This window comes from Dryobates pubescens, chromosome 18 (genome assembly GCF_014839835.1).
Source record: "Dryobates pubescens isolate bDryPub1 chromosome 18, bDryPub1.pri, whole genome shotgun sequence".
NCBI lineage: Eukaryota > Metazoa > Chordata > Aves > Piciformes > Picidae > Dryobates > Dryobates pubescens.
The window spans coordinates 5,041,088-5,068,625 of record NC_071629.1 but is presented as its reverse complement, the minus strand read 5'-3'; the positions used below and the strand labels follow the sequence as shown (position 1 = coordinate 5,068,625).

Here is a 27,538-nt window from a genome sequence, read left to right as displayed (position 1 = left end):
GTTTCCTTAGCAATAACTCCACTGGCAGATGAACTGGGGAAAATGTGATGTGTTTTAAATATCCCAGGCTGGGAATGAATGCTGACAGCCCTCAGCAGTGCAGCTGGGAGCCGTCCCGCCGTGCCCGCCGTGAGGTGCAAGCGTGGCAGGGAGGGCTCTGCTCTGCAGCCCCTCTTGCTCTGACTTGTTTTCTGGGGGAGTAACTGGAGAGTGGGATCATCATAGAATCAATAAGGTTGGAAAAGACCTCAAGGATCATCAAGTCCAACCTGTCACCCAACACCTCATGACTACTAAACCATGGCACCAAGTGCCACGTCCAATCCCCTCTTAAACACCTCCAGGGATGGGGACTCCACCACCTCCCTGGGCAGCACATTCCAGTGGCCAACAACTCTCTCTGGGAAGAACTTTCTCCTCACCTCCAGCCTAAACCTCCCCTGGCACAGCTTGGGACTGTGCCCTCTTGTTATGGTGCTGGTTGCCTGGGAGAAGAGACCAACCCCCACCTGGCTACAACCTCCCTTCAGGTAGTTGTAGAGAGCAAGAAGGTCTCCCCTGAGCCTCCTCTTCTGCAGGCTAAGCAACCCCAGCTCCCTCAGCCTCTCCTCACAGGGCTGTGCTCCAGACCCCTGCCCAGCTTTGTTGCCCTTCTCTGGACAGGTTCAAGTGTCTCAATGTCCTTCTTAAATTGAGGGGCCCAGAAACTGGAAAGCTCATCACATGGGCTTCCAGAGGATCAGAGGCAGGTGCCAGCTCTGGCTGCAGAGCTGCTGGGGCAGTTCATTGTCCACAAGCAAGAAGAAGGCTGCTGAGGATGTGTTGCAAGCGGGACAAGGTGTGGAGTCACAGTCTCACTTTCTCATCAAGGAAGAATGTGGAAGCCTGTGTTTACTAGAGCCTGGGAAACTCAGGGGAGGCCAGTGAAATATGATAGTGGGAGGTTCATGGCTTTTGCTGGCATCTTGGAGGACGCTGAGCTCCCAGCAGGAGCCAGCACCAGCAACCCGCTGTATGGCTAAAGCAGCTCTGGAAAGCAGAGCAAATCCAATTTCTGCAGCCAGCTCAGCTCAAAGGCCCCAGCTGAGATCTCCTCAGGGCTGACAAAGCCAGAAAATGTGGGAAGTTTTCTTCCAGCCCATGCAGAGAATGAGGCATGGAACCCAGCAGCTAGAAAAATTGTGGAGAGCCTTTAGGGGGAGGCCAGCCAGCAAGTCTGCAGCTCACTAACAAGCCTGGCTTGGTTTTGATAGAGAACTGCTTTGAAATAAGGTCAGCTTTGATAAGTGTTCTGCTGACTTACCAGAAGACCTGAAATGGCCACATTTCCCTTGAGTTGATGGATCCCTTTGGTTGGAACTTGTCCCAACTCAAATATTAACCCAGCAGCTAATCAATCAGAAATATGTCATGCAGCATTTCCTAACCTACAGAGTGGAAAAGCAAGAGTCAGGACAAACTATGGAATTGCTTTTAAGAAGAGAAGGTATTTGCTAGAGGAGAAGGCTCCTGCTAATGAAGGGAGCTGTCACATCCTCTGCAGAGCCACCAGCCTGGCCCTGTGGAACATCAACACACTCTGCACATGGCAGAGAGGAAGTGTGAAGGTAGGGATGATGCTGGATGTGTTCTTCAGGGAAATCCTGCAACAGACAAGCTGGAACTTGATGGTTTAAGTGGAGGGATCCTCATTGCCTAGTTAAGTTATGCTGACATTTGATGTTCTCTGTGATGCTGATGTTGGTCAGCCCACCTTGGGTTTCTTATCAGATCTGTGGAGTTTGCTGAAGGTTCTTGAGGACCCTGACGGGAGCCCTGTGCAGCAGCACCCTTCTCCAGCCCCTTAGGTCCCTGCTGAGGAATGGCTGGAGGGGTCTGACCAGCTCTGGCAAAGAGACAACACAGCTTGAGGTGACCCTGGAGGGGTCTTGGGGAGTTTTGATGCTTGGGGTGCCCAAGTGTTGGCTGCCTGGTTCTGCTGCCCATGGGGCTTGGGGTGACAGCACCTGAGGGGATGCAGGCCCTGAGGTTTCCTGCCCTGTGTCGAAAAGCCAAGGCTGGTGAATGCTGCCAGGCTGTGAAGGAGGTGTCTGTGGGTGGGAGAGAGGCAGAGGTGAGCAGCATTGACATCAGGCTGTGCACACCAGATCAGCTGCCCCTCCAGCAGCTGTTGTCTTCATTCCAGGTACGACAGGACTTTGGAGATTGGCCAAATGAGTTGTGGAGATCGAATACTGGGTTCATGTGGGGGTGCTCTGACACAGGTCTGGTTGTGCTGGCTGACCACTCTGCCTCTGCAAAGCCTGCCCTTACCCTGTGTCCTTCCTGGGAGAAGAGAAGTCTCAGAGCAGGACTTGTCCCTCAGAGGCTTTGTGAGCAGCAGCAGGTACTACTTGTCTGATGTGTCAAAGTGGCACTGGCATGAAGATCTGTGTGCAGCAAACACAAAGAGAACATTGATCTGCATCTGAAGGGCACGTGGAGGGAGTGGCTTTGCCCTTCTTTCTGATGGCTCCAAGCTGTGCTTGTGGCATGGCCAACCATGGGTCTGGAAAGCCTTCAGTCCCCTTCCCAGCCCTGGTACATGTGGGCTGCTGAGAGGTGGCCCTGGCTGAGGGGATCAGAGATCTTGAGAGGGAGCACCTCTGCTACAAAGACAAGCAGAGGGAGCTGGGGTTGTTCAGCTTGGAGAAGAGAAGGCTCTGGGGAGACCTATTAGCAGCCTGCCAGTACCTGAAGGGGGCAGGACATGAGCAGGCAGTGTGAGCTTGCAGCCCAGAAGGCAAATCATATCCTGGGCTGCATCAAAAGATGTGTTGCCAGCAGATCCAGAGAGGTGATTCTACCACTTTGCTCTGGTGAGACCTCACCTGCAGTACTGTGTGCAGGTCTGGAGCTCTCAACATAGGAAGGACATGGACCTGATGGAAGGGGGCTGTAAGAAGGATGGAGAGAGACTGTGTACAGAGGCCTGCAGTGACAGGACAAGGGGCAATGGCTTCAAACTAGAGAAGAGCAGATTTAGACTGGGTATCAGGAAGAAGTTCTTTACTATGAGGGTGGTGGAACACTGGAACAGGTTGCCCAGGGAAGTGGTTGAAGTCCCATCCCTGGAGCTGTTTTTGGTCAGGCTCCCAAGGCTCTGAGCATCCTGCTCTAGTGGAGGATGTCCCTGCTGACTGCAGAGGGGTTGGACTGGATGAGCTTTGGAGGTCCCTTCCAACCCAAACCATTCTGTGGAGATGGGCACTGCAATGTGACTGGTGTGAAAAGCCACCAAGGCACTCCCATCACCTCTCCTGATGCTTAATTTAGTCTCCCTGTGCTCAGCTTGTGAGGAGGGAGAGCTTCCTGTAAAAGCAGGCAGTCAGTACTCAGCACTGCCAGCCTGCTGTGCCCTGCCAAGCACATGAGCAGCCAGGGTGCTTTCAAGGAGCCTGTGCTCCCTCTCTGGCAGCATCTCCTGGAACATGAAACAGGGGGATCCAGAGCATCTCATTATTTGTGATCTTCTTTGCAGGCACATTTTCTTGTTGTCAGCAGCAGAGATGGATTTGAGGGTGGAAGGTTATGCTGGGGGGTAAACCCAGTTAAAACAACATTAGTCAGGACAGGCTGTTTCCTTGGGAAATAAGTATGGCTCCCTGTGCACCCAGGACACCAAGGTCTTGTCCTTGGAGGCTCCAGGTGACTGCTGTCACCAGGATGATGTGGTGTACAGCCCTGATGGCCTTGGGGTGCTCATCAGGGCTGAAGCTTGCTTGCATTACTCCTCTCCTGTGTTTTTTTGTCCCCTACATGCTTCATAATCAGGTGAGTTCCCATCATGAGTAACCTTGCAATCCATTTGTGCCATCCCTCTCCACAGATACCTTCTCCCTCTGGGGAAATCAAGTGTTTGATCTGCTCTGAGCTGATTTATGTAAGCTGATCTCTGAGCTCCCAGCTTGGAGCTCGGGTTTTGAGGCAGAAGTTTTGGTCTTGTGCTGCATCCAAAATGCAGGCAGCAGCCTGCTGCAGAGGCTGCAGTGTGACTTGCACCCCAGGACAGCATACCTACCTCCTCACACCTTTGCAACCTCATTTTCTGCTGCTTTCCTCAGGGTGACTGGAAGGACAGAGCCTGTGGTGGTTGTTAAAGTCAGGAGAGTCCCCAGTGGGTTGGGTTATGGCATAGCCTCTTCTGGCCACCCCCCAGCAGATGTGCAGCAGTGGCTTGGCTGGCTGGGGTGGCCAGTTGGGACTGTTCCCAGGGTGTTGGGACTAAGGGCAGCCACGTGTTGGTGCAGCTCCAGCTCCTTTCCAGCCAAAGGACAAAGAACCATGGGCTTGCTGAGCCCGGGCTGCCAGAGGTGGGGCTTTGGATGTGACCGGGACCCAGTGTGTGAAAGCAACACCCTGTCAAAACAAGTAAACAGAGCACTTGAAAAGAAAAACTCATTTTAGTTGGGGAGATGTAAGAACAGATTCCTGCAGCTGTGCTTGTGGAAGCTATTTGTGGCCCTTGGGCTGGGAGACAGCTTGTGAGCTGCTGCCTGCTGCGCTGCCTGCTGCGCTGCCTGCTGCCCTGCCTGCTGCCCTCCCTGCTGCCTGCTGCCCTGCCTGCTGCCTGCTGCCCTCCCTGCTGCCATCTCTGGCGCCTGCTGCCCTTGTCTCAGCTGGAGAAGCCCCAACCATCGCTCCTGGGAGCTGCTGGTGGGAGGACCTTCTCCTGAGGGCCTGCTGGTTGTGCCTGCCCTCCATGCCAGGGATGTTTGGAAAAGCCGTTGTCATCCGCGGCGCAGATCCCGTTCCCAGATGTGTTTACCACAGGCTGTCCCTCCTGTTCCTGCTGTGCTCTGCCCTCCCAGAGATGCTATCGAGGCCTCTCTGCCTCCAGCAGTTAGGCAGGGAAAAAAGGCATGGCCAGTTTGGAAACACATTCAAGGCTATTTAGGAGAAAAAAAAAAAAGAAAGGAAAGAAGGAAATGAATTCGGCGCACAAGGCTGCGTGCTCAGAGATTAAACTGCTCCAAGCATTTTAACAGATGGGATGCTTCAAAGTGTCTTGTTATCTGCATCAGTGTGGCTTAGTGGCTGCTGAGGGAAAGTTCAGTTCAGCTCTGGCTGAAGCCAGTGGCAGCAGCAGGGCAGGGGAAGCATGCCTGATGTGAGCAGTCGTGCTCTTGGCTAAACGTGGGGCTGGCACCTCAGCGTGAGTCACAGACCTCTGTCCAGGCAGCAGCCACCCAACTCCACTGGCAGGCAGCCAGCTACTTTAATATTGTGTTTGAAACTGTCAGGCACAGAAGATGCCACTTTAAAGGCAGCATTTGCTATTCCACAGCATCTCAGAAATGCACAGTACTTAGGCTGACCAGGCAGGATTCTTTGTGTGCAAGTGCTCACTCACTTCATGGCTTAGCATCTTCTCCAGCACTATGGCCAGGCAGATTTTTAAGTGAAGCACCTTTGATAAGGTGCAAAACCACCAGGCACCTTCTCTGAAGCACAAGGTGTGTGACCAAAGCTCTCTGCCCTGGGGCTTCTCAGCTAAGCCTGGCATGAGCTGGGCTGCCTGACAGCCGCTGGGGGTGAGCAGGCAGATCTTGGTAGGGGGTCTTCAAAGGCCAGCTGAGTCCCTGTGCTTGCAAACCCAGCACTCAGCTTTAGCAGGCATGCTTCTGGAGAAGGCAGCTTAATCTCAAAGTGGGTTCCAAGCCCTCTGGCGCAGGCATTGTCCCCAAGCAGTTCCTGCAGTGAGCTCATGGCACACGGCGCTTGTGCCGGCCCAGCCTGGAGCCAGGCTGCCATGCTCTGTTCAGCCTGGTGGGCTGTGCTGCCAGAGCGATTCTGCCGTGGAAAATGTCAGCCTTGAGAGGGAAGGAGGTGGAAATTGTGTTTGTTCAGTTCTGTCAGACTGATGGAAAACAGAGGGAGTGTGAGGAACATGCATCGTGCTCAGCTAGCATGGGTGAAGTGCTTAACCAGACTGCCTCGCTGGAGCAGGTAGGCTCCGTGTGGGGGCTGCAGACACCACGCAGGGAAAGCAGCACACAGCCTTGCGTGCTCTGCCTCTGGGCTCAGAACTTCTGGGGGTGGTGGTGGTGGGGGGGGGGGACAGTTGTACCTTGGCTCCATAGCCCTGCATGGTCTGCCTCTGGGCTTGAAACTTCTCTGTGTGTGTGGGTGGTGGTGGGGGACAGTTGCACCCTGGCTGCACCTTTGTGTCCAGTTCTGGGCCCCTCAGTTTAGGAAAGATGCTGAGGTGCTGGAAGGTGTCCAGGGAAGGGCAACAAAGCTGGGGAGGGGTCTGGAGCACAGCCCTGGGAGGAGAGGCTGAGGGAGCTGGGGTTGCTTAGCCTGGAGAAGAGGAGGCTCAGGGGAGACCTTCTTGCTGTCTACAACTACCTGAAGGGAGGTTGTAGCCAGGTGGGGGTTGGGCTCTTCTCCCAGGCCACCAGCACCAGAACAAGAGGACACAGTCTCAAGCTGTGCCAGGGGAAGTTTAAGCTGGAGGTGAGGAGAAAGTTCTTCCCAGAGAGAGTTGTTGACCATTGGAATGTGCTGCCCAGGGAGGTGATGGAGTCATCATCCCTGGAGGTGTTTAGGAAGAGCCTGAATGGGGTGCTTGGGGCCATGGTTTGGTTGCTTAGATGGTGTTGGGTGATAGGTTGGACTTGATGATCTCAAAGGTCTTTTCCAACCTGGCTTATTCTATTATTCTATTCTATTCTATTCTATTCTATTCTATTCTATTCTGTTGGCTCCATAGCCTTGCATGGTCTGCCTCTGGGCTCAGAACTTCTTGGGGTGGTGGGGTGGGGGACGGGCAGTTGCACCTTGGCTCCTTTTGGGCAGTGTGTGCCATCTGCTGCTGAGATGGTTACTCTCTCTGTGGGCTGAGAAGTGGTTGCCTTGCCTCTTACCCCTGCTTGCCCTTGGTTCCCTGGGTGTGTTGTGATCTGGGCTGCTCGGTGGGATCGGCCAGTGACAGCCAAGTGCCTGCCTCGCACAGGAGGCACAGAAGGAAGACCTTTCTTCCTCCTGCTCCACAGAAATATCTGCAGCTGGCAGGAGCTCAGGAAGCTCAATTTTCTTCAAGAAGCCTCCTGAAAGGACAGTGAAATTCTTCCTGCAGCCAGCCAGCAGGGAGGTGCTGCAGTTGTTTGTTCTCCCCCTGGAAAGCGCCGTGCTCCTCGGCGAGCTGCGCTGACCTTGGCCTTCGAGCTGTGTGCCGGGGCTGGAATCTCTGCCCGACGTCACTGCTGCTCCAGTTGTGTCTGCCTGCGCCGGGCTATCTCCCTGCTTTGGCTTCCTGAGGCATGGTGACACTTGCCATATTTTGTGCATGAGGTGGGCACGTCCCCCCGAGCCCCCCAGAAGGTGCTGGCTGCTGCTGTTGTCAGACCTGTGGGGTGGGTGCAGGCGGCAGGTAGCACCAGAGTGCAAACTTCCCCTCGGGGCAAGCTTTTGGGCAGCCCACCATGAGCCTGCTGCAGAGCCACCTTCCTGGCTCTGGCACAGGAGCTGCAAGCACCACTTAGTCCCCTCCAGTCCCCTGTGCAGGAGCTGCAGTCGCCGCTGGTGGCTGGGCCAGGGGGGTGTCAGGGGCTCTGCCCAGGGCACTGCCAGTCCCCAGGTCCCTGCAGCCACTCTTAGCCATCTTTTGCAGTGCTCTTACCTAGAGATTTTGAGAAAGCCCTTGAAAGGTCTCTTGGAAGGCAGAAGATGGATGGTTAAGGGTCCCATTATTGCAGCACACTCCCAGCTGCCCATGCTTTCAGCTGTGTTTTTCTCACAATTTCCCCTCTAAAGATTCAAACCAAGAGGCAAGTTGAAGTCCTTTCAAAACCTGGGCAAATCCTTGAGCTCTGTGGGCAGCAGCTGCTGCTGGAGAAGGTGCAGAAAGGAGCTGGAAATGATGCTGGTGCTCAGGGCTCAGCCTGTGCCCAGTCCTGCCCTGTCCCTGTCCTGACCTAGCAGGGCTCAGGTGCTGAATCCTGCTCAGTGCAAGCCCCAAAGGTGTTAGAGCTGGGATGAGCCTGTCCTACAGTCAGGATTAAGCTCTAGAGTCCACCAGCTCCTCCTGATTTCCACCTAGGAGTGGACACTGGCAGAGCACAAAGGGATTTGCAGGGAGAAGATGTACCTGCTCAGCCCCTGGTAGGAGCACGTGTGTGGTGCACTGAGACAGACCTGCCTGGAGGTCTGTCTGCACTTGCTCAACTCTTCTGCTGGACAAACAGCTATTTAAATGCCACTGCAGCATTCATTGCTAAGCTGCTTTGCAACTTTAAATAATTAAGCCTCAAAACCACTCCAAGGTCTTCTGGAGGTCCTGCTTCTCTCCTCACAACAGGCTCTCTGCTGCTGCAAGAGCCACTTGTGTTTATTTCCAGCATGAAACAGTGCAAAGAGAAGGGAAAGCACAGCGTGGGAAGTCCTATGGGGGGAAAAAAAGATAAATCAAACCTTTTTTTGGCTTTCTGATCACACAGAGAGGAGAAAAAATGTGAGAGGTGGTTAGGGTCTGGAGGTCTGGTTCTGCTGGGACCTAGGGAGCTGTGGGATAACTGAAGCATTTCTAGCCATGCTTTCATATCTGCTGCTGGCTGTTTCTTAGCAGTGCCTGCTCTACCCCAGCTCTCAGACCCCAGCTCTCAGTGGGATGGCACTGGGAGGATGGGCAGGGTGGTGGGGAGGGCAGTACAGGGAGCTGTGTGCTCCATCAGGGCTTAGCCGTGGCAGATAGATTGCAGCAGACTGCATCTCCTCCCCTTAATCAGTGATTCAAGAAGAGCCTTGGAATGTGAGATTGTCTGGGAAGAGTGGTTGAGCAGCACCTACAGATGAGTCATTGATGCCAATTGCTGCTGCTGAAAAGATGAGAAATCATTCAGAATGTTTCTTGCCTTAAGAAGAGAGATTAGAAATCCTGCTCCAGTTACTAACCTGCAGTTTAGGTGGGACCTGCATAGCTCTCATGTCAGGAACTGAAGGCTGCAACTGACAGCAAGGTGAGAGCAGAGAGGTGAGCCTGGGTTTTGATCTCACCAGGAATTGTCCCATCTCATGCTTTACTCTCAAGGTGTGAGTGGCTTAGAAAAGCCAGGGCAGCCCTGACCTGTGTGAAAAGCAGACTGGTGCTCTGATGACAGTTAGGCTTTGCTTGGCATGAGGCATCCCAGCAACACAGACTCACAGAACTGTAGAATGGTTTGGGTTGGAAGGGACCTTAAAGATCATCTAGTTCAAACCATGGGCAGGGACACCTCCCAAGTTTCTCCAGGCCCATCCAACCTGGCTTTAAACACTTACAGGTTTGGAATCTCCACAGCTTTTCTGGGCAGCCTGTTCCTCTGCCTGGAAGCAGTGAAGGGACGTGGGGGAGAGGAGCTGGGAGAGGTGAAGGATGGTGTGGGAGCTAACTGCCCAGGTGCCTGCAGCAGTCACAGCCTGGCAAGTGCAGGCAGCCATACCTGGCATGGTAGCATGGAAACCCCAATGGGAAAGCTCGTGGCTAGCACAGACAGCACACAGACCTTCACTTAGTTAAACCTTGATGTTGCCAGCTGCTCTCTTGGTGTTCAGATATCCTCTGGTGTGTGTCGTAGCCGGCTGAGCAGAGCTGCCTGTGCACCCAGGGGAGAAGAGGTGCTGGCCTCTTGGGGTAGAGGACCCTTGCCCCCTGGGGTCTGTCTTTGACCCCTTATCCTAGGAGCTGCCAGACCTTGCAGAAGATTCACAGTGTGGGTTCTGGCTGCCACCTCTCCCAGAGCTGTTCTCTGTTTCAGTGGACTTTGGCTTTACTCCTGATCCCAAATGAGGCTTTTCTGAGTATAAACACTCTTTCTTTTTCCCTCCCCCCCCCCCCCCTTTTTTTTTCCCTAGAAGTCCCACAATTGTCACATTTGCTTTTAATATAATTTACTTTCTAAGAGCTCACCTGCAAGCATTCAGAGCAGTACCAGAAACCAAAAGCAGATCTAATTTGGACCAAAAAGTTGCAGTGACCTGCTGCTGACTGTTAGAAGCTAATTGCCCCATCTGGTGCTTTGACAAAGAGCAGAGCTTACCAAAGAACTTGAAATGCTGCTTATTGCTCCTCGTGCTGCCTGGATCTGTGCTGCCTGGGGATTCTGAGAAGTGCCACCCTTGCTGCCCTCCCTTCCCCAAAAGCAGCTCCTCCACAGATCTGATCAGACAGGCCTGTGGCTGCCTGTGGCGGGAGGGAGGTGGCAGGATGGGCACCGACCAGGGAGGAAGGATTGGGGCAGATGGGTGGAGGGAAGCGTGAGGAGGGTGCAGCTGGAGAGGAGGGCTGGCTCTCAGAGCGTCTCAGTGCTGGGGTTAATGTGGGTGGTTGGCACAATGTCAGCCTGGCATGCAGGGGTGACATTCTCCCCCGGGGTGCTGGCTCCTCGGGACGCAGTCCCAAGTGGGCTGCAGGCTCTGCTGGTTGGGGAGAGACAGGAGGGGTGGAGGGGTGGACCTCTGCCTCCTGAGCACCCCACAACTGCTGCATCTTCTTATGCTTAGCACCTGCATGGGGTGTGCCAGGCTTGCAGGAGGCTCCTCCTGCCTCCCCAGCGGAGCTTGGAAGTGGTTATGTCAAACCTGGAGGTTGAGGAAAGCAGCAACAGGCAAAGGTGGCCCCAGAGCTTCGTGGAGCTCACACTCTGCCCCTGCTTCCAGAGGGTTTCCATCCCCATTCCTGCTTCCAGCTACCCAGAGTGAACCCCCTGAACAAGTTTTTCTGAGTGCTGAGCTGGCAAATGGAAAAGGTTAAAGCTCCATGATCTGCACTGACCCACTTCCAGCATTCAGTCATCCTTATCTGGCAGACCCTGCAACTTTAACTCTGAGGCTTGTTTTCACTCTTCTGTGGTTGGCAGGGCTGTGCACTGCCCATGGGACACATCTCCCAGGGCAGGGACCTCGGTGGCACTGTCCCAGCGTGCTCCCTGTCACTGGGAGAAGCAAAGGCAGTGCCTTCAGCCATGGGATTGCTGGGACACATGCACAGCAAATGCTTTATGTTTTCACCAGGGGCTTCTGGCTGGATTTAGTAGTCATGTGGATGAGTAAGGCATCTGAGAAGAAGCTTCCATCCAGCTGTTGCTGGGTCTTGGAAGGGGAAAATAGGTAGAAAGGAAGGAAGGAAATAATAGCTTAAGAGAGTTTTGAGAGTTCAGGAGAACTCAATTTGTTTAACTTAAGAATCAAAGGGATGGATTGATCCTGTAGTAAAGTGACAGTGGCCTCAGTGTAGTGGGATGATGGTGCTTGATGAACAAGCAAGGCTGGGTTTTGATTTAGAAGCCAAAATTCCATCAACAGCCAGTCTGAGTCGTCTTCTGCTCCCAGGCTGTGCTGTCACCAAGCCTGTCACGCATTGTCACCCCTTGTGTCTAGGTGCCGTGTCAGGAGCGCTATCCCAGCTTGGTCTTCTGTCTGAGCAGAGTGAGGCTTGGCTCAGTCACTGTTTGCTGATCAGAGCTTGGTTTGTCCCATCACCAAGATGCTGGGGTTTGCCATGAATGTTCTGCCAGCTCCTCACCCACTTGTGCTAACCACATCTGCTGACCCTTTTGCTCTTCTTCCCTCTCTGTTTTCTGCTGCAGGTTGGAGGCTGGCCGGGAGCATGTCTTGCCCATTGACTATTACTTTCCACCTCAAAAGACTTGCCTGATCTGTGGAGATGAAGCATCTGGGTGCCACTATGGAGCCCTCACTTGTGGTAGCTGCAAAGTCTTCTTCAAGCGGGCTGCTGAAGGTAATGCATGCAGGGAGAGGAGGGGAAACCACTCCCACCTCCAGCTGCTGACTTCCAAAGCAGCCAGAGTCAAATCCTGCTGCCACAGGTCCTGTGGCAGTCCAGCCATTAACATCTCAGTGCTGAAGGCATCTGCAACATCAGGATGTGCTTTGCTCTTGTTGGAAGAGGTGAAGCAGCCCTGCTTCAGGGAGCTGCCAAGCCAAGGGGGCTGAGGCAGAAGAGGTGGGGCAAAACGTGGTGGGTTTCTAAGGAGAGGATTCAAGGGCAGGTTGATTTCTTTGTCCTGTCTTTGGCATTCCACATGACAGATTGCCCTCAAAAAGCAGCCAAACCAGTTTGCCAAAACACAGTCCTTGGCAATGCCTGATTGTCTTAGTGACCCAGTGAGGCCTTGGAGTGGTCAGTTCCTGCCTCTCCTCTTGATTCCCAGCCCTCCTGTGACCTCAGACCCACAACTCCACATTGAGGAGATGCCTTTCTTCTCTTGCATCCCATTCAGAGGGTCACTGCTCTCAATGCCTGCAAACCAGCTGAACTGGCTGTCCATTGAGAGCCATGCTCTGACCTCAGTGTCCATGACCCTTCTCTCCAGCCCTTGAGAAAGCAACTTCTCCATCTACAGCTCTGTAGTTTGAGGCTCTGCAGATGTAAGTGTTGAGCCTAGATGTTAGCTGTCAACATCAAGGTCTTTGCACCATCTTGGGAATTAGCATGTGGCAGGACAGAGCCCAGCAGACTGGGCTGTGGGTCAGCAAGGTCTGCAGTTAAGGGTGGTGATTCCTTGGCAGCAGAGTGAGAGTCTCTGTTGAGGAAACCTGACTGTCTGGTAATGAAGCATGCATCTGACTGGAGCAATGAACCAGTGCAAACCTGAGTGACATCGTTTATTCAGGGCACACTGTTGACAATTGCTGCCACAGGCTGTGGCCTGCCTGGAGAGGCAGACACCATGGTCCCTCCTGGTGGCCAGTGGTGAAGGATGATGGAGAAGGCTTCTGGCTCTGTCTTGTCTTACTGTGACCTTCCCCTGTCGTGCCTTGGTCAGAGGTCCCAGACTCAGCTGCCAGTGTCAGAGTACTGCCTCAGGATTAAGTGTGGTGCTCTCTGGATTAACCCTAGCAGGGTCTAGATTAATTCTGGTTCTCTCTAGCTTGACCCTGGCACTTTCTAGATTGATTTTGTCATTCTCTGTGTAAACTCTGGCAGGGTCTGGATTAAATCTGGTGCTCTCTAGCTTGACCCTGGCACTTTCTAGATTGATTTTGTCACGCTCTATATTAACCCTGGCATGCTCTAGATTGATTCTGCAGCTCTCTAGAGTAACCCTGGCACTTTCTGGAGCAATTCTGGTACTTCCTAGGTCAATTTTGACACACACTAGCTTAACCCTGGCACTTTCTAGATCAGTTCTGGCACTTTCTGGGCCAATTTTGACACACACTAGCTTAACCCTGGCACTTTCTAGATCAGTTCTGGCACTTTCTGGGCCAATTTTGACACACACTAGCTTAACCCTAGCACTTTCTAGGTCAACTCTGGCACTTTCTAGATGACCCCAGGCACGTTCTAGATTAATCCCAGCACTTTCTAGGTGAGCTCCAGCACTTTCTTGATTAACTCTAGCAGCATCCTGCACATTCTCAGGCTGGATTTTTCCCCCCTCTCATTGTGCATGCCAGGAGTGGAGCTGGCAGCAACATTTCAAGGAAGAATTGATGTTGTGCCACAGGACCACAGCATCCTGGTGCCACGATAGGGCAGTCAGGTAGTATTAATAGCTAATAAGCTTGGTTTGTTTTTCCCAAGTAAATCATTTACAGACCTGTCTCTGGTGTGCAGCAGGGCTGAGTGAGGCCAGAGGGATGGGGCTTGTGCAGCCAGGGTAAATAACAGATGCTTATTTAAGTCAGCAAGTTATTGTTGATTCATAGTAAGTGGATCTTGGCTCTCTCTGTCAGACAAACTGCTGATTAAATGCTCTGTATCTAGTGGTAGGTCCTGAGGTGATGCCACTGGCTCTGTCCAGCGTGGTGAGTGGGTGAGTGGCTGCTGGGGAGACGAGGCAGCCCGGGCTGCTCGCGCTGCCCTTCATCATGTGCCCCAGTGGTGTTCCCGCTCCTCACTGTGTTAATTTAAGTGGTATTGATGCCTCCTCTCAGCTGTTAAGCCTCAAAGTGTGGCAGAGGGTTGGAGGTGTTTGGTTGTGTTAGGCTCAGGCAGCAGCAGCCCTTTGCCTCTCCCTTGGAGGAGCGAGTGGTGAAAATGTGCCTGCGGTGAGGAGCAGCAGCAGCAGCAGCAGCAGGGTGGACTTGCCTGGTGCTGAGGTTTCACCTTATGTTACCCTGAGGGACAGGGACAGAGGCTATTTTGGGGAAGAGGCAATAAATCATAGTCCTTTATAAATACTGAATGCAGGGCAGTGCTAGGTGATGATTACTGCTCTGCCTCTTGGTGGGTTTCCAGCGAGACCTTTCCCTGGTCAAGCTGAGGAGCAGTATGGCAAGCTGATATTTCAGGCTGTTCTCATGTTTGAAAGTCCATAAAGTGCTTCTCTGCAAAACCTGAGGTCACCTTTGGAGACTCTTCACATCAGCTGATCAGAAAGCTTCCCCAGGGAGCAGAGCAACCTTTTCTTCTACTCTTGTTACCTTCCCTTGACTGGTGTGAACTGGCTGCCTCTGTTGGGCAGCAGCTGCAGTGGACAGGGAGCTGAGGAGCAGCACAAACAGATCACCTCGGAGGGAGCAGCTGGACACAAAGCTTTCACTTTTCTCTTATTCTTTGCCTAATATGATACTGAATTTACTTGGCAGTGACTCAGGGCTGTTTTGAGAAGGTTTTATAGACATGCCCTGCCTTGGAAGGGCTAAGAAAGGGAAAAGACTTACTGAAAATCAAGTTAGCCATTGATTCTTCTCCCCTTTGGAAGCATGCTGAGGGATTTCTGTGGTTTCCAGCAGATAACTCCTGCTCTGATTAAATGTTTGACAGACTTGAGTGTTTTCTATTTGGGGTGGGGGTTTTGGGTTGAGAAGCTTGAACATCTCTCCTGTGAAGAAAGGCTGAGGGACCTGGGGCTGTTTAGTCTGGGGAAGAGAAGGCTGAGAGGGGATCTGCTCAGTGTATCAATATCTGAAGGTGATGCTCTCTTGTGGGTGGTACCCAGTGATAGGACAAGGGACAAAGGTTACAGGCTGGAGGAGGTTCCATCTCAACATGAGGAGACACTTCTTTATGGGGAGGCTGCTGGAGCAGTGGAGCAGGCTGCCCAGAGAGGCTGTGGAGCCTCCTTCTGTGGAGGCTTTCAAAACCTGCCTGGATGTGTTCCTGTGCAGCCTGCCCTGGGTGATCCTCCTTTGGCAGGGGGCTTGGACTGGATGATCTCTGAACATTCTGTAATTCTGTGGAAGCTGAGACCCTCCTGGCACAGCCTGCTGCCTGTCTTCTGTGCTGCCAGCTAGGTGGGATTGCTTTCCTCTCCCCTTGGCACCCCCAGCTCAGCTCCCCAAGCCTGGTCTGTCAGCACCTGCCTTGCTGGCTGCCTGGAGGGGTAGCAACTGCCTGTGCTGTGCTGCTGATGGGCAGCTGCTCACTGCCTCAGCCCATGCTCAGCAAGCCATCAGTCAGCAAACAGTTGGACATGACACTGGCTGGGCTCTGAAGCAGACAGTTTGACTTCAGGCAGGCTCAGGAGGTAAAGAGTTTGCAGTTTTGTCTTGTTGCCAGAGAGATGAGCAATTAAAAACGTTTCTGCCTGGGGGATTTCAGCATCTTTAAAGCCTTTTCAATTTGCACAGTCCAACAGTTGTCTAATTTTAAAGCTCATTGTTTAGCCTTGGCTTGCTCCAGGCTTCTTGCTGGAATGTGTCATAGAAGCATAGAATGGTGCTGGTTGGAAGGGACCTCCAAAGGTCATAGAATCAATAAGTCATCTCATCCCACCCCCCCACTGCAGTCAGCAGGGACATCCTCAACTAGAGCAAGTTGCCCAGAGCCCAGCTGAGCCTCACCTTGAATATCTCCAGGGATGGGGCCTCAAACACCTCCCTGGGCAACCTGTCCCAGTGTTCCCCTACCCTCATGGGTACCTCCTGTACAGAGGTGCTACCTGCCCATGCTCTTAGTTTGCCATCATCTGTAACTTCCATGCCTGCATGTCTCTGGCTGCTCATGTTTTCTTATTTCTGCTTCCCTGGAGAGCTTTCCCCTGCCCTTCCCTTAGAGCTACCCTCCTTCCCAGCCCTCCTGGCCACTGGGCTGCTGAGATCCCTGCCCTGAGGAGGAAGCTGCTGCTGGAGCCTGCGCTGTGTCTCTGGGGCTGGGTTCTTTCATCTGTTTTCTTTCATCTCCTGCTAAATGCTGGTGGCTACTAAGGAAACTACTTTGCAAAGATGGTTTATTAATAGAGGCTTAGTGTTGGCTCCTGAGAACTTTGCAGCTGTGCCCTCTTAGGGTTTTTTTTCTGACAGGAACAAAGAGTGGGAACTTTGGAGTGTTCCCAGCACCAAACTCACAGGCTCAGCTCTTGCCCCAGCCCAGCTGGTGGAAGGGATGGGGACCAGAGTTTTTGCAGAGGAGCGCTGGAACCCCTTTGGTTATGCAAGACCCTGGGGATTCACCTTCTCAGAAACCCTGCTCTCAGCCCCCACAGTCAGAATTTGCTTCATGCCCTGAAGTACAAGGGTGGATCTCTCTTTCAAAAGGCATTTAGTGGGTTTTCACATCCACAGTGCTAAATCTTCCTCCAGACATTTGCATAGATTGCATTTTGGAAGAGAAAGTTGCTCTGGGCACAGCAAGTTGTGTGCCAACAGGCTGTTAGTCAAATAGCTCCTTGGGATTGAGCAATGGAGCTTTCTCCATAAATCTTTGCTCTCAGTTGAGACTGCAGAGCTGCTCTTCCTTCTGCTCCTGACTCCTGTCACAGTCCCAGGGGCTGAGCAGGAGGACTTGGTTGAAGGGCACTACCACAGCAGCTGAGCTGGGACCTGCAGCAGCCTGCCAGGTCTAGGCTGATCTCTGGGGATCCTGGGCTGCTTGGAAATAGCAGAGGAGTGCTGAGGACCTTCTGACTTCCACTTCTCACTAACACAGAAGTCAAGCACTGGAGGAGGGGTGTCTGCTCCAGGCATGCAACACCAAGTGGGTAATTAGATCTGAGGCTGCTGCCTTGCCAATGGCCCTCTTGTAAGGACAGCAGGGTGATTGGCTTTGCAGAGAGCAGGGCCACTGGGCAAAGCAGGACTGGAAGTCCAAAGCTGAGACCTGTGCCTATAGGTTTGCAAAGTTGGAGCCTCTGGTGTGGAGCAACACAGGAGAGGGTCTCAGTTGTTTGCAGGATAGAAAAGGAGAACAGAAATCATTCCAGTGTTAAACCAAAGCAAAGGCAGAGGAAAGGCAAACTCAGCTCATTTATCTCTGCATAAAGAGCAGCTCCTTGCCAAGGTCTCATCTTGTGCCAAGATGAAGAGACTGAGTTATTCTGAAATGAAAATCAAATCTCTGTATGGGAGAAGTTACTTAAGACAAATGGAACTCAGCTGTATCCCAGCCACCTTTCCTTGCTCTCTGGGGCCAGGGGCCCCTTCTTCTCTGCAAGTCTGTGCTGGTGCCTAGGTGGCACAGCTGCTTGTGTCCCTATGCTCAGATGGCACAGACATTTGTGTGTTTGTACTGAGGTGGCACATGGTTTAGTTGATTAGATGGTGTTGGATGCTAGGTTGGACTCAATGATCTCAAAGGTCTTTTCCAACCTGGTCTCTTCTACTTCTACTTTCTACTTCTACCTTCTACTTTCTACTTCTACTTTTTACTTCTACTTTCTACTTCTACTTTCTACTTCTACTTTCTACTTCTCCTCTACTTTCTACTTCTCTTCTACTTTCTACTTATCTTCTACTTTCTACTTCTACTTCTCTTCTACCTTCTACTTCTCTTCTACCTTCTACTTTCCACTTCTACTTATCTTCTACTTCTACTTCTCTTCTGCTTCTATCCTATCCTATCCTATCCTATCCTATCCTATCCTATCCTATCCTATCCTATCCTATCCTATCCTCTCCTCTGTGTTACACAGTGCATGCCTCTAGCTTGGAGGGAAGGGACACTACACCAACATGGATGGAGCAGAGGAGCTGCTCTTGCTGCAGCATCCACCAGAGCCAGCTGGCCTGGCAGTGTGTCAGTGGCTGCTGGAGGTGACGAGTGTCCTGGCTGCTGTGGGTCTGGGTGGCTGATGTGGTGAGCACAGGTGGCTCAGGGTGGTTTGGCTTCCCTGGGGCAGTGACACGATGAGGTCCTTCTCCCAGGTGATGGGTTTGCTTCACAAACCATGTCTACAGCTGGGGATGGCAGTGATGAGGGTGCCAGGTTTCTCCAGGGGAACCTCTGTGTGGATTTTGGATGAGGTGAGCAAGTGACTCGTTCTCGTTCTGAGCAGAAGCATTGCATGGCCATGTGTTCCCCTTTGCATCAATGGCTGGCAGCCAGGCTCTGCATGTAGAGTTAACAGAAACTCCATCCCTGCCCCTGAGAGTTTCTTTGGTGAACCAGGAAGCAGGCTTTGATGTTTCAGCACAATCACTGTGGGGGTGAGTTGGGGACTGCAGCTTAAAGCCTTGTGCTCATCCCAGCCCCTCGGCAGGGAGGTGATGTTGTCTCAGAGACTCCCCTAATGTGCCCAGTTTGTGCCTGGGGGTGCACCCAGCCAGGGATCTTCCTCTCCCTCTTCCTCCCCAGCAGTGCCAGAGGTGGTGGATGCAGCTGAAGAACTGATGAGAAGCGGCATGGCTGCCTCACTGAGCCAGGCTGGGACCCAGTCCCCTTGCTCTCCTCCTGTGGGTGCCTGGTGGGGACAGTGGGGGGGTAGGGGATGAGCCCACATGTGGGGACAGTGCCTGGAGCTCAGGGCAGAGAAGGGGGCTGGGGACGTCCCTCCTCTTGGTAGAGGAACTGAGATAAAGCTGTGCCTGACCCTGGAGCGTCCTTGTGGGGCTGGGGCAGTGGCTGTGCTGCCTTCCCTGGCTGCAGCCAGCCACTGGAGGCACTTGACCTTTTTAAAGATTTTGAGCTATTATTGTTGCAAAAATGCCATAGTTTAGACTAGGGAGGGGAGATAGGGAAGGAGCAGGAGCCAAGGGTAGAGGGGGGTGGTATCTCTGCTCACGGCAGCCCAACAGCCTCAGACAGAGGCAGAGTTGGCCCTGTGGTCCTGGTGGTCTCAACCCAGCCACTTTATACTGTGCTCTGGAGCATCCTAGTGACTGCTGTGCTGCAGCTGGAGAGGAAGGAGAGCACAATCATCTGGCAGCTCCCCGTGCCCATGCCTGAGAAAGTAGGACGTCCACTCTTGTTTGATGCGTGCACGTAAGGAGGTCAAGTGGAGAGAGTATGGCCTGGGCACACTCATTTCCCATAGCACAGAAATAGCTCCAAGTAACCCAGTTTCAGCTGAAGTTGTTTATTACTCATCCTTCTCAATGAACTGTTGAAAGAGAGGATGGTGCTTGTGCTCTCTGGGCTTTGGTGTAATAGCTGCTTCTGAGGCTTGTCTGAGTGTCCTTAATGCTGGTAATGAGCAAGGGGGTGGGGAGGGAGAAGAGGTGCTGAAGAGAACGGTGTTAAAAGGGTTTAGCGAGGTATCCTGTGCTGCTCTCTTGCCCCATTATGTCTCCAGTCCTCTCAGCTACAGCTGGAGGTGGTGTAATGATCGGCTTTTAATGGGGAGGATTCCAAGAAGTTCAGGCATGTGCTATTTTTGCAGCCCCTGGGTGTTGCCTGGTGCCTGCACACTGAGGAGCTGGGTTTATGCCGAGCTTCACGGTGCCTTTCCTGCAGCCCTGTGAGGAGAAGCTGTGGTGGAGTTTGCAGCTGGCACTGACAGTGCAATGAAGCCCCATCTGGGCACTGCTAGCAGAGCCAGGAAGGAGCAGTGGGACCCTAGGTGGACTCCATCCTCCCCAGGGTGTGGGAAACAAAGTGCTCTCTGGAGCTGGGAGGGCAGTGGGGAAGCCACAGCCGGCACCAGCGAGGTCTGTGACACTGGGTTGCTAAAAGTTTGTCTTTCTTTCTGGTTCTGCTATCTTCAGAAGTTGTGGGGGTGAGCATGGGAGGTGGGGAACTGCTAAATCACTGCACAGTCATGCATCTCTTCCAGCTAAAACTGGGACACTGAGCAGTTATAGCCAACCTCCTGCTTTTAATGATCTCTGGTCATTCCAAGGGGCTATTCCTGTAAGGAATATAGAAGGCAAACCCTTGCAGGATGGTAAATAAAGGTTGGGCTGGGTATAGAGTGATTCTCAGGCAGGGCTGCTGGTGCACAGCTCTGGTATTGACCGAGACTGGTTTCGTTTGGAATGCTCTGGAGAACATCAGATAACTCCTGATCCAATAAATGTGTTTAGGCTTGACAAGAAAACAAATGGTGAGTCAGGAAGGAAAGTTCATTTTTGGCATGTCTGGCAAATGAGGCAGGGGACAGAAAAACAGAGCTGAAGTGTGGAGTGAAGGTGAGTCTGAGATACCAGTGAGCCTGGTGAGCAGCAGCTTCTGGGTTTTCTGCAACCCCCCCTGAACTGGCTACAGCAAAGGACCTCCCACACTGGGAGCTGCTGGTCCCAGTCCCCTCCTGGCTGGCCCTCTGTGCAGCCCAGGATCAGGGCAAGCAGTGAGCTGAGCTGATGAGGCAGCAGCTCCCCATGCAAACAGTCCCCCGAACCTCTGTGTCTCTAACCCGCAGGCAGCAAATGGGCACTGCTGAGTGGCACAACAATTAATTCAGCCCCAAGAAGCACTGCAAAGAGTCGTGGTCGTGGAGGGAGGGTCACTGTCTGGGAGCCACGTTCAGTAAGCTGTAGGTAAATGCCACAGCAGGAGGCGTTTTGGAGGTGTTCCGGGAGAGGAAGGCTCCTCACAGCCAAAAGGCAGCCACAGACAGGTGGCATTTGAAAGGGAGAGCCACCCCAGCCGAATTTCATTGCTTTGTAATTGCTGTTTGTTGACTAACCCTGCTGTGCTGCAAGGTGCAGAGTGGTTTTGTGCTTGAAGATCTCTGCCAGTGTGTGGGTGAAGAGGAGCTCTGCTGCCCGCTCGCAGGCAGGCAGGGAGAGGAAGGTGCTGGGATGTGGTGAGACAGCAGTGACCAGGGTTGCATTTTGGGCAGCCAGCTGCCCTACAGTGTGTGTATCTAGAGATGAGCCACTTCTGGAGCAGCAGAGGAAGAGCTGTGCTTTGTTCCCCTCAAAGACACCAACTTCCAGCTTAAGCCTTCTGTTGGGGGGGGTTGAACTGGGAAGTCAGCACTGCTGTGGTCTTGTCCTTTGCTGTGCTGTTCTCCCAGGAGATGGCAGCTTCCAACACAAACCTTCTGCTGGGGGGCGGGGGGGGGTTGAACTGGGAAACCAAACCTTCTCTGATGGGTGCCCACTATCCATCTGCCATTTGCTCTGGCTTTTCTTGCAGGTAAACAGAAGTACCTCTGTGCCAGCCGGAACGACTGCACCATCGACAAGTTCCGGAGGAAAAACTGCCCCTCGTGCCGCCTGCGCAAGTGCTACGAGGCCGGCATGACTCTTGGAGGTACAGCCCCGTGGAGCCAGAGAGTCACAATGCCTTGGGTTGGAGGGCACCTCAGAGATCATCTACTCCAGCCTCCCCTCCCTGGGCAGGGACGCCTCTCAGCTAGTCTCGGCTGCTCAAGGCTGCCTCCACCCTGGCCTTGCACACCCCCAGGCAGGAGGCATCTACAGCCTCCCTGGGCAGCCTGTGCCAGAGCCTCACCACCCTTGTACTGCAGAACTTCTTCCTCAGGGGAGACCTTCTTGCTGTCTACAACTACCTGAAGGGAGGTTGTAGCCAGGTGGGGGTTGGGCTCTTCTCCCAGGCAACCAGCACCAGAACAAGAGGACACAGACTCAAGCTGTGCCAGGGGAGGTTTAGGCTGGATGTTAGGAAGAAGTTCTTCCCAGCAAGAGAGATTGGCCATTGGGATGTGCTGCCCAGGGAGGTGGTGGAGTCACCATCCCTGGAGGTGTTTAGGAAGAGCCTGGATGGGGCACTTGGTGCCATAGTTTAGTTGATCAGATGGTGTTGGGTGATAGGTTGGACTTGATGATCTCAAAGGTCTCTTCCAACCTGGTTCATTCCATTCCGTTCCATTCCGTTCCGTTCCATTCCATTCCATTCCATCCCATTCCATTCCATTCCGTTCCATCCCATTCCATTCCATTCCATTCCATTCCATTCCATTCCATTCCATTCCATTCCATTCCATTCCATTCCATTCCATTCCTACTCTCCCTCAGCTTAAAACCATTCCTCCTTGTCCTATTGCTCAAGACCCTTAGGTAAAAGTCCCCCTGCAGCCTTTCTGTAGGATTCCTTCAGGTACTGGAAGGCAGCTCCAAGGTCCCTCCAGTCTGGATGATGTCCCCTGAGTCTGGGGCAGCTGGGCTAATCCTGCAGATAAAGGATGTCCTTGGCCAGTTAGTAGTCAGCAAATGGCTGCAAAAACGAGGCTGGTGGAGCATGAAGAGCTTCAGGAGGCGTTTGCAGGTTTCTAATCCCAAAACTATGAATTTCATTGAGCATTTGTTTGAGTTTTGGGAAAGCATTCTGGTTTTTAATTGAACACCTTGTTCATCTGAGGAAATCAGACCAGCTGGCTTCTCAGTCACACCAAAGCTCCTCTGAGCAGAGCACTCCTCTTTCATCTTCCTGTAGAAAGCCACAGCCCCAGTGGTGTTCTTCACTGAATGGAAGTTGCTCCTGGTAAAGGTCCCTGTTACAGTTTGTCTCAGTTCCAAAACCCTGCAGCTCTGTCAAAGCCTGTCCCTGTCCAAAACCTGAGCTTTTCTGCTCAAAGTCTAAACCCTACAATGTAGAGCACTGAGTGGCTCAACCTTTGAGTTCATTTCATGTGAGAGGGAGAAAGAAAATCCTCTGAAAATGGGGCTGACAGACTTGACCCTCAATGAAAAGCCTTCTGGCAGTGGAGTGGAGTGGAGGGGAGTCAGGGAGGTAACAGAGAAGAGAGCCCCAGGCATGGTCAGACACAGCACAAAGGGAGGTGGGCAGCTCTGGCTGGTTTGATGTGCCAACAGTTTAGTTTTAAAACTTCCACAGCTGCTGGGTGCCTCCTGGGGCTGCTGGACACCTCCTGGAGCTGCTGGGCGCCTCCTGGGGCTGCTGGACGCCTCCTGGAGCTGCTGGACGCCTCCTGGAGCTGCTGGACGCCTCCTGGGGCTGCTGGATGCCTCCTGGAGCTGCTGGGCTGCTGGAATGTTGTCTTGAAGAGCTTCCTACCAAGCTGCTTCTGGTTTATTGCTCATTGAGGAGCAGTGGTTTTAATTTTCTCCCCAGAACAGTTCTTACAGCTCAGGCACCAGCAGCCATGTCCAGAGAGCAGGGCAGGGCAGGGCAGGGCAGCCTCTGCCCTTCTGCAGCAGCAGGTAGTCAGTTTGAGCAGTGGGCACACAATTCTTTGGGGGGCTACAGAGGTGTTCAGTGTGCTCCTTTCCTCCTGGTAGCAAGAAGGAAAGACAAATGTTTCTGAAGGTAATGCAGTCCTGAAGCCTGGTGAGGTCAGCCTCCTGGGCAGGCTGTGGTGGCTCTTCCCTCATGCTCCTGTGTGCATCTCAGGTGAGTTGTTGGCTCACAGCACCGATGCGCTTGCATGGCACACCTGAAGGCACACCACAGTTTGGGAGCACCAGAGAGGTGCCCAGCCCACCTGATGCCACCAAGCAGGCAGTTTGCTTGCTGGGGTTTCCAGGTGGTCTCTCAGTTACAGCTTCCCAATATCTCCTGCACCAGCTCTGCCCTCAGCCCTGGTCATCCAGGCCAGCCAGGAGGGAGCGAGAGCGGAGCAGCTCGTCCTGGTGCTGTGCCCATCCACACAGCATGTGGCAGGAGCTCCTGTGCCAGCTGCTGGTGGCTGTTTGTAGCCATGGCTTCCCGAGGAAGGAGGGAGGCTCCTCAGGGACCCTTCCCTTCTCTGCCTGGGAGGGTTGGGACTGGGACGCTGCCACCGCCCTGCCCATGGGATTGCTGGGCTCCAGAGCTGGAGGACAGGGATGAGAAGCCAAACCCAGCTTCCTGGTCTGCAGCCAGCAGGAGGGTTTGGTAATGCCATCCAGAACAAGCATGCTCTTGTTTCTCAGGGCTTTTTTTCTTTCTGGTGAATCTCCCTTAAGTGAGAGAGGGCATCCATCAATATAACCTTCTGCAGGACACACTGACAAAATTAATGCTAATACTGATAGCCCCCAGCCCATCCCCCCCTCCCCCCCTTTATTTTCTCTCTTAAGCTCTTTGGGTCACCCTGACCTGTTCTGCCTGGTCTGTTTTACATTTGTTTTGAATGTGGGTTTAAAGGCAATTGTTAGAAACATGCATGCTATGAGTTTGTCCACAGTTATTTCTGCCACAGTAGAGAGGCAGAGCATGTGAAAAGGCTCCACACAGTTGTTTTTTAACTGCCTGTTAATTACCAGTCCCTTGGAGGCTTTAATAGAGCTGCCTGTGACCAGCAGACCTGCAGCTTTCAGTGCTGGGTGGGAGGAGGAGGAGGTGACACCCTGCATCCCTTATTTAGGGCTCTCTGCTTTGGCACAGGATGGCAAGATGTCGAAGCACTTCATTATTGATTGAGATCACTCTGACCTGCACACTGAAATCCATTAAACAGAATCTTCTCTCCTGATCAGCACTGAAAAGGCCCAGAGAAGGAAAAGACTTTTGAAAAAAGGGTGGGGGGAAAGTAAAAATATATCAAAAGAAGAAGTGATAATGCTGGCTTTGTGTGCTCAGTCCTGCTGGTGCCTCTCCCACCACACCAGCTCCTCCTGTGAGCACAGGTGGCTGTGCCAGCCCTGTGTATGGGTAGCATGTCCCTGCACATGTTGCTGCATGGATCCTGCCAGGGCCCTGCACACAGGGCCACCTGCACCCTCTGTCCTGTGGGCAACCAGACCCTTCTATTCTGCTCCAGCCATGGGCAACCAGACCCTTCCATCCTGCTCCAGCCACGGGTAACCAAACCCTTCCATTCTGCTCCAGCCATGGGCAACCAGACCCTTCCATCCTGCTCCAGCCATGGGTAACCAGACCCTTCCATCCTTCTCCAGCCATGGGTAACCAGACCCTTCCATCCTGCTCCAGCCATGGGTAACCAGACCCTTCCATTCTGCTCCAGCCATGGGTAACCAGAGCCCTCCATCCTGCTCCAGCTGTGAGCAGCCAGGTGCCTCTGTCCTGCTCTAGCCCAGCCCCTGCACACCACTCATTTCTGCCAATCTGCCCTGGATTTATGGCCAGTGAAGTTTAGCCACGGCATAGGAGGTCCCATGGGCTCTCTCACTGTGAGCAGCAAGCACCTCAGCCTGTGCTGTGCACCTTCAGGCTCATGCCTGTGCTCCATGTGGGTCCTCTCCTGGGGGCAAAACCTCCTTGACATGTAAAGTTCAGTTCATTGCTGGCAGGACTAGAGACCTACTGCAGTAACTGCTGATAGCCCAAGGCATGAGCTACATCTGTGCATGGTCCTGACTGAGGTCCAGCTGCTGTGGCTGAGCAGAGCTCAGGTCCTACAGAAGCCTCTGGTGTTGATGTGGCATTGCCAGCAGTGGAGACTCAACCCCAGCTTTGCCCTGCAGTTGCAGCAGTTAATTAGACTCAGGGTTGTGCCTTATTTCCCACCCTGTCTGCCCTCGATTTCCAGCAGCTGTATCTTCATTACAGCTTTCCTTGCTGGACTGAAAAAAACAAACCCTGCTTTCATTGATTTTCTGTCTCTGCCATGGATATTTGTTGGCTGTGGCTTCATAACCCTTCAGTCTCCTGCGTGGCAACCTTGCCAACATTTCTTGCTCCCAATGTGTCAGGTCTCTAGTGGGGGTGTGGCTTCTGCACTTTGCCATCCCCTCTTTTGTATGGTGAGCATGAAGGGTAATGGCTTCAAGCTGGACAGAGCTGGATTTAGATTAGACATCAGGAGGAAACTCTCCCCATGAGGTCCTGGAAGAGGTTGCCCAGAGTTGTGGAGGCTCTAAACCTGGAGGTGTTTAAAGCCAGGTTGGATGGGACCTTGAGGAAACTCATCTAGTAGGAGGTGTCCCTGCACATGGCAGGGGGTTGGAATTAGATGATCTTTAAGGTCCCTTCCAACTCAGACCATTCTGTGATTGCATGAATGTCTAACCACAGTGTCAGCAGCATCAGTGCTTCCAGGCAGCAGTAAGGTGCTCTCCAGGCCAGTACTTCCCTCCTCCCTGTGGCCTGGTATCCTGTTTGCCATGTGGCCACTGAACCACCCCATCAGCCCAGCTCCCTGTCTCTGTCTGCCAGCTTTTGGTGTGAGTTCAGGCAGCCAAGGATGGAGCTCACTGGACAGTGCTCATGTGATGTGTGTGGTCTGTCTCCTTAGAGGGGATGTGTGCTCTGCAGAGCACTCAGCAGACCTTGATCAGGCTGTTCAGTGATCAGTCCTTGTGCTCAATACAGGCTTCCCATCTTTGCACAGATTTTCCTGGCAGAACTGGCTCGTTCTCCTGTTTGGAATGAATGTAGGCATTGACTAGTGAAGGGCTGTGAAGAGCCCTCCTAAGGAGCAGAGCTGTCTGATGTTGTTCCAACATCTGCAGTTACTCCTGAGGTGTGTTACCTGGGTGATTGGGAACCATTGAGCACTACCATCTGATTTTACAGCATTGAGTTTTAATTCCTGTGGGCCAGAATGACTCAGAGGTCTTCAAGATGTCTGCTGAAGCAGTACTATTATAGTTATCAACTTAAATCTGTTGTGCCAGAAGAGATTGGTGGTGTGGCAGGGTCTGGTTTTGACAAGCCACATGTTGAGAGCTGGGCCCATGACAGCCTCATGAGGCTCAACAAGACCAAGTGCAAGGTCCTGCAGGTGGGTCAGGGCAATCCCAGGCACTGATATAGGCTGGGCAGGGACTGGCTTCAGAGCAGCCCTGAAGAAAAGGACTTGGGGGTGCTGGTGGAGGAGAAGCTCAACAGGAGCCATCAGTGAGCACTTGCAGCCCAGAGAGCAAATCACATCCTGGGCTGCAGCAAGAGAAGCAGAGCCAGCAGGTCAAGGGAGGTGATTCACCCCCTCTACTCTGCTCTGCTGAGACCCCACCTGGAGCACTGAGTCCAGTTCTGGAGCCCCTAGCACAGGAAGGATCTGGAGGTGCTGGAAGGTGTCCAGAGAAGGGCCACGAGGATGAGCAGAGGGCTGGAGCTGCTCTGCTGTGAGGACAGACTGAGGGAGCTGGGGCTGTTCAGTCTGCAGAAGAGAAGACTCCAAGGAGACCTTCCTGTGGCCTTCCAGTATCTGAAGTAGGCTACAAGAAAGCTGGGGAGGGACTTTTGAGGGTGTCAGGGAGGGATAGGAGTGGGGGGAATGGAACACAATTAGAAATGGGTAGATTCAGAGTGGATGTTAGGAAGAAATTCTTCAACATGAGGGTGCCCAGGGTGGCAGCCTCATCCCTGGAGGTTTTTGCAGCCAGGCTGGATGTGGCTCTGAGTAACCTGCTGCAGTGTGAGGTGTCTCTGCCCATGGCAGTGGGGTTGGAACTGGCTGAGCCTTGAGGTCCCTTCCAATGCTGACAGTTCTGTGATTCTATGAAGTTAATAACAAATATGAAGAACAGGACAGAGATCAGGTCTGGTTTCAGCTGCTCTCTGGTTTTGCCTGCAGCTGAAGTCAGTGTGCACAGAGTCCTGGGAGTGAGTGCCTCTTTCCTTCTGGGCTTTTCTCCACCTGGT

The 27,538-nt window shown here is 53.0% G+C and overlaps 1 protein-coding gene across 1 annotated transcript in view; it reads left to right on the top strand.

Annotated features, from left to right (window-relative positions):
• Positions 1–27,538, top strand: part of AR (androgen receptor) — a 57,460-nt gene that overhangs the window by 16,766 nt on the left and 13,156 nt on the right. Inside the window, exons 2-3 of the mRNA XM_009907364.2 lie at positions 11,607–11,758; positions 21,224–21,340. Coding sequence (XP_009905666.2) covers positions 11,607–11,758; positions 21,224–21,340 — 269 coding nt within the window. The remainder of the gene's footprint in view (positions 1–11,606; positions 11,759–21,223; positions 21,341–27,538) is intronic.